A 6,971-nucleotide genomic window follows, 5' to 3' on the forward strand; every position below is an offset into this window, starting at 1 on the left:
CTCCCCGTCCTCACTGCACCCAGCCTCGGCTACGGCTGTCCGCCTGCCTTGGTGGGGTCCCAGCGCCTTCAGGCAGGAATGCACTTGGGCACACTACTTTTCTCACAATGTTAAAGACAACAACACTTGGTCACAAAGATCTTTAGCTATGTAAACAGGTATGCCCTGTCTTGCCCCTTAACAGACTTCTAACAGTTTCTCAGGCTCATCGTGGCAAAGACAGCCCGGCACAAATGGTTATGAGCCTGTGCTTGGTTAACAAATAAATCTGGGTTGAAAACAAAACTCTACCTCTATCCCAGGTGAGACCTGTGCAAGTCACTCAACCTCTCTGAGGCCCGGGTTCCTCATATGCAAAACATAGATACTCACAGCGTCTCCTCCTTCACGGGGACCGTGAGCATTTCCTAAGCTGGTCTGCACAAGGCAACAAGCACAGCGCGCCCTGGATAACTACCAGGGTGAGCTGAGCCATGGCATGAGATAATAACTACCAGGGTGAGCTGAGCCATGGCATGAGATTAAGGAGACAACCAAAATAAAAATAAGATCCATTTCCACAAACACACAAAATACTGCAGACTTTCTATTTTTGACCAAGCTTACCCAGTGGACCTGCGTTACCCCTCAGTGCTGTGGTCGGAATGGCCGTCACACATGGGAAAATACTGTCACATGCTGGTGTCACGGCTGGTTCCTGGCCACTGCCATCCTGTCAGATCCTGTGTCGGTCCTTTGGGAAGTTCTTTCACTTTAACCAACTACTAATGTCAAGGCTCCCAGACAGTGTCTCGCACTGTCAGCAACTGCCAAGTGCCCCTAGGAGCATGCTCAAAGCCCACCTGCCTGCTCTAGGCTGGCAGGGCACACCTGAACCTTCAGAACGTTGCCAGCTGGGCAGAGCATCGGGAGGCTGGGCAATCCCGCAGCACTCCACGATGTCTACTGTGAGAAAGCAGAAACAGGTGGCAGGGCCAGCAGCCTCCTTCCAGACAAAAGGATTTCAGAGACCTAGCAAACAGATAGGGAACCACCTTCTGCTTCATGCAGACAAAGCTCTGTGACCTTCTGGAACCTCAGACACACCAGAGGTGACAACTGTGGCCAAGTGACCCGGACCTCTAGTCCTGCCTCCACCAAAAACGGAGCGACTCTGCATCCACAAACACCAACTGCCTTTACTCAGGCCTCCCCAGTGCCAGGCCTCCTTCTGGATGGGAACTGTGCTGCCCTACTTTCAGAGAAACCTGGCCTCGGAAGGTTAAGTAACTGCTCAAGGGCACAGGACTGTAACTCGTGGGTTCAGGTCCAAATGGAAGCCGGTCTGTTCCCAGAAGGTGCACTCCTGACCACCGTGCACACGTCCCCAGTGGGGGCTCAAGTGTGTGCAGACCTGCTGAATACAGATTCGGATTGGACTGAAGGGAAATGAGGGCTCGAAATGGTTCATCTCCATCTTCTCATTTCACCTTTCCATGAGACTCAGCTCCAAATTAAAATTTCTACCTAAGGAGTGCTTTTTACTTTTTAAAAATATGGATTTAATGTCTCATGTGCTTATACGTAACTCGGTGGACAGAATAAGCATGATCGTCCCCACCCAAAAGATGAGGAGGTACCTGGAGGGCTAAGAGCTGCCCAGGGTGACCCAGCTGGGAAACAGCATCGCTCCCACACACGACTCTGGCTCTTCCCGTAGAAAAGCTCCATTGAGTTTCATAAACTGGATGCGGCTGTGCCTCTGAAAGTTAACCCTCACCTGAGACCAGGAAAATGCTTTGACCCAGGAGGGATGAAAACAAGACAACCCTCTCAAGAGGAAAGAGGGAGTGAAGTATGACATGGCTGTCCCTGTTCATGCTTCACATTTCTCTGCAAAATGAATGCCAAAGTTTTTGGTAACATCTGCATCTTTTGTCATAACCACAAACCAAAAACTTGACTGCTATGATAACACGTTGGCTTTGCATTTCGAAGAGATTCACGTCTCTCTAGAGTTACAAAACGTACTCAGACCCACATGCACAGACAACCTGCAGCAATGCCAGCTGCCAATGGATCCATCTGGAAGGGGCACTCGGAGCTTGCCTGGGCTGGAGGGTGCTACTTCCCAGACGATCCTAAGGCCTCCCCTAGAGGGGATCAAGCATTCGCATCCGCCACAATCCCCTGGCATTCTGAGTTTCTGATCCCATAGGTCTGTCACGGGGCGCTGTCATCGATAGACCTCTAGCCTGCATCCTCATTAATTCTGACGCAGAGGACCCAGGCCACCCTCAGAGAGACGTTCCTCCGCTGTGGCTTGTGAAGATCCCACTTTACGGAGAGCAGCAGGTTCAAGGGTCTGTGACTCGTTAGGCCTTGCTGGAACCGCATTCTGGTGGTGGTGGTTCTTACCCCACCCAAGCAGGAAGGACACCTGAACATGACAGCCCTGGCTGCCCACCAGAGGCCTTTTGGTTGGGGAGTAAAATGTAGCTAAAAGTTTAAAAACAAATGAGAACTAACTAGCAGTTGTTTATTACATTTCAACATATAATGCCCCACCTCCTTCTCTGCCCTGAGATTTGTTCACGCTCTTCACCCACCTAAATATCTCTGAACATCCCGTGCCAGAACGGCCTGATCTGTCACTATGGTAAGAGTTTTCTAAACCTCTATGCATAGGACTCAATTTGTCAGTAAAAACTGCCACCCGCGCTGTGCTTGCAAAAAAATGTCCATAAAGGCATTACTGCGACTGGCAGATAGATGTCTATAATAAAAACAAATAGATTTAACAAGAGCCTGCTTTTACAAGCCATGCCATTGGTGGGCTATCCATTCGGTGTCCCCCCGCCCAGACTTCCGGGAATGGGCGACAGGGCTGGAGCGGGAGACTTCACAAGTGTCACAGGTAGGAAATTACTCTAACGAGAAACTTCTAAGAGTAGGAGAGTGAACACACCAAGCATTTATTGCGCTCTGGCCATTCCTTTCGTGGTTACACACACTGCGACTAACAAACAGAAGAAAATGTTTCTGCAGAATTTTTAACTGGTTTTATAACAGCTACCTCACACACCAAGTGAGTGGACTCTAGGTGAGGTGAAGGGGACACGAGGCCTCCTTGGAGAACCCTGATCCGCTGATTTAACTGAAAACAACTGTGCTGTCAGAAACAAGCTTCACTATTCACAGCATCTGCGTCGGGAACCCCAGGGCGGCCTATTCAGTTATTTAGCTGGAGGAGCCACGGGAGCATGGGCTGCTGCAGACTGGCTTCACTGCCGGGCCCCGAGCACCTTGGCAGGACTCAGTGATCCCTTTACAGATGAACCACACCTGCCAAAGCCACTCTGATGCTTCAAAAATGAACAAGAGTCACAAAAATGATTTCTTCCTCTTCATGAATAAATCACTTTAATAGTTCTATGAAGGAGTAAGTCATTCATTACATTCCATACTATATTCATTAATCATATAATTTTCCCCAAACTATGCAGCCCTCCTATACAAGCTGTACTATTTTTGTAAGTCAAAAGAAAATTAGACTGTTTCCACCAACCAGCAGATACGAGGCAGTTAATGAAAAGCCACAGAACACACATCTTGCAATATTTGGTCCACAACACAAGGCCTCCAACTTCTACCTACCTCTACCCAAGACAGGCCTGCAGAGCTAACAGGGCAGGTCAACAAAACCCTCATGCCAACCAAGGGCCCTCTGCATAGCTCAAACCTCCTCCCCACCCAGATCAACCCTCTCACTTCAAACCAAGAGGGGGGCGTACAGCTGGCTTGTGCATCAGGAGTGTCTATAAAGAGGCTGACCATGGGCAACCCATGGTCATGTGATGGTTTATGTGTCTCTGATTTTAAAACCTTCAGATTTGGTTTAAATAATATTCTGCCAGGCCAGGCATGGTGGCTCACACCTATAATCCCAGCAATTTGGGAGGCCTAGGAGGGAAGATCGCTTCAGTCCAGGAGTTTGAGACCACTCCAGGCAATATGGGGAGACACTGCCTCTACAAAAAAAAAAAAAAAAAAAAAAAAAATTAGCCAGGTGTGGTGGCACACACCTGTAGTCCCAGCCACATGGGAGGTCAAAGCAAGAGGTTTGCTTCAGCCCACGAGTTTGAGGCTGCATGAGCTATGATCTCACCACTGTACTCCAGCCTGAGCAACAGAGCAACACAGCAACACCTTGCCTCTAAAAATAATAATATTCTCGAATAAGACCCCAGCTCTTTCAGAAAGTAGCTGTATCGAAAGCTACCTGTCCCAGGCAACAGAGGGTCAGGAAGGACAGCCCGGGAGCTGAATGAGCACAGGGCCCTTCAGCGTCTGGGAGGCTCAGTGTGTCCCCTGGAGGGACTGGAGTATCAAAAGGAGTGAAAAGCCTCAGGGAAAGTGGATCTGGACAAGGAACTTCATGCTGGGGCGAGGGGGTCAGAATAAAGTTTGAAAAATAAAGAATAATGTTAAAGGAAAAGATAATGCAGAAAAATTCAGTTTTGCATCCTGTTTTTTCTATCAAAGAGAATATACTATAAACCGAAAAGGGCATTAACACCAAAAAACCTGAATGTTCAAATCACTGGCTCCTAAGTGTATGTCCTCTGCAAAATAGGAAAAACAAGACAATTTAGTATGTTTATTTTATTATAAAATACTGAAAGAGTCAGGGTTTTTGATGTCCTAAGAGAGGGAGGGAAGAGGACTGAAGAACAAACTCCGAGGTGGACAGGGGGAAGGCAAGCTCTTCTTCAGGCCTTGCCCTGCCCCCTTCTTCCCTGCAGAACAGAAGAGGCCCTGATTGAGACACCTGTGAAGGAAACCCAAACACACCTGGGATGGGAAGGCCCAGGTGATATCAAAGAAAGACCTCAACAGACAGCCCTGGCCTTCTCTACCAGAGGAAAAGGTTTAGGAATCTGAGCAGCTGAACAACGTAAAATGAGGGCACTATTTCTTTAAACCTAACTAACAGACTTTTTAAACACAGTAGCCTTTTTAAAGTAGTGCCTAACAGCCTTTTTAGAGTAATGCCTAATTCTATTAAACCCTTACTGTGATACGACTTTTTTTTTTCCTTTGAGACAGAGTTTCACTCTCTTTGCCCAGGCTAGAGTACAATGGTGAAATCTCGCTTGGCTCACTGCAACCTCTACCTCCAGGATTCAAGTAATTCTCCTGCCTCAGCCTCCCAAGTAGCTGGGATTACAGGCGTGGACCACCACGCCTGGCTAATTTTTGTATTTTTAGTAGAAATGGGGTTTCATCATGTTGGCCAGGCCAGTCTTGAACTCCTGACCTCAGGCGATCCACCCACCTCAGCCTCCCAAAGTGCTGGAACAACAGGTGTGAGCCACTGTCCTGGCCCAGATATATATTTTTTTTAACAAAAAGCCTATTTACATTGAAAAGTACCTGAGTATAGCTCTGTACCAGAGGCCTACTTCATCCCAGCCCGACTGTGGCAAACACTACTCAACTATTCAAATTCTCGCCTGAGAGGGAGGGCCCCGGAAGAAAGACGCTGGCAGAGCAAGGCCAGCTCTCCTCGGCTACTTGCAAGTAGGCTCTGGGTCCCGTCAAGTATCCTGGCCCCCTGAGTTAACATGATGTTAACCACCAGCCAGGCTCTTGACGCGGTTTCCTCCAAAGTTTTCACACCCCCACCCACCAAATGTGCTAAGCTTTCGGTTTTTTAGAATCTTGTTCCACTCCCTGAGTGTTTTAGCCATTGAGCGAGCCTGGAAAATAACAAAACCATCACCTAGTCACCTGCCCAGGGACGGGGGAGATGACGGGGGAGTCTGACCTAACAGATACTCTACAGGTATATACTTGATGTCTATGTAAATAACCCGTCTAATTCTCAGCTCTCCGTGCTCAACCGCTTAACATTCTGCTAACAGCTGTGGTGACCTCTCTGTGGACCAAGCCACTTCCCTCTGTCTGATGATGGTCCCAGCATGCAAAGGTTGCACACGTGTACAAAGTCTGCTTTCCAGGACAGAAAGCCAGCTACTCAGCTGAGGCAACTGAGAGCAACCACCCTCAGGTTTCAGGAGATGATGAATCCACGAGTGCGAAATACATAGTTCAGAACTCCTCAGCGGTGTTATCACCGACGTGGGAATGACAGTGCCCAGTGTGCGTGGCTCTCGAACCCGCCTGGCTTACTCTAAGTGTTGATGAGCACAATTAGGGTGTGATATACACAAACACCAGCCATGGTAACGAGGAGGCCCTTAGAACTTAGCCTCCAGCAGGAAGTTAATATGGGACACTGCCCAAGGATGCTAAAGGCTTGCTGCAAGCCAAGGCCTGCGCAGGGGCTTCTGGAAGCTTCCCGCAGCAGCTAGGGGCAGGAAGAGCCCAGGGCCTGGGGCTTGCACCTGGAGGTAAGGCAGGGGCTGCCACGACCCCCGCCCCACGCACGCGAGGCCACAGTCACTGCAGTGCAGCCTGGTCCAGGAACCCCAGGCACCGGGGAAGGCTGGGGTGGGTGGGGGTCAGGGCAGCCTCAGCCCCGACGGCGAGGTGAGGGCGCCTGCAGGACCACTCGAGGCTGCCGCCTTCCCCAGGGAGAGCCCCGCACTGTGCCGGGAGCTAGGCGGCTCAGACACTCACCAAGTCGCAAACGGTGCGGACCGCGAGTACCTGCAAGCGCCGGGACGCAAAATGTTCTAGAAGCGCGGGCTGCCCCAGCATATCCGGGGCGCGGGGGCGGGGCCAGGCTGAAGGGCGGGGGAGGGGGCGGGGCCGAGGGGCACTGGGGCTGGCGGCAGGGGGCGGAACCTAGAGCGGGGCGGAGCGGAGAACCTGAGAGAAGCCTGAGAGCGCGCGGGGGCGGGGCCAGGGCTGCGGGGCGGGAACAGGGGCGGGGCCGAGGGGCACGGGGGCCGGCGGCGGGGGGCGGGACCTAGAGCGGGGCGGAGCCGAGGTCCTCAGAGCGGTAGGAAAGCGAGCAGGGGCGG

At 50.9% G+C, this 6,971-nt stretch overlaps 1 protein-coding gene across 1 annotated transcript in view; it reads right to left on the reverse strand.

Moving 5' to 3' along the window:
• Window positions 1-6,705, reverse strand: part of MGMT (O-6-methylguanine-DNA methyltransferase) — a 282,734-nt gene extending 276,029 nt beyond the window's left edge. The window contains exon 1 of the mRNA XM_012464210.3: window positions 6,625-6,705. Within this exon, the coding sequence (XP_012319633.2) occupies window positions 6,625-6,705 (81 nt within the window). The remainder of the gene's footprint in view (window positions 1-6,624) is intronic.
• Window positions 6,706-6,971: the final 266 nt, after the last annotated feature.

The sequence above is a fragment of the Aotus nancymaae genome, unplaced genomic scaffold (assembly GCF_030222135.1).
Source record: "Aotus nancymaae isolate 86718 unplaced genomic scaffold, 86718_ANA_hifiasm-v0.15.2.pri h1tg000010l, whole genome shotgun sequence".
Taxonomy (NCBI): domain Eukaryota; kingdom Metazoa; phylum Chordata; class Mammalia; order Primates; family Aotidae; genus Aotus; species Aotus nancymaae.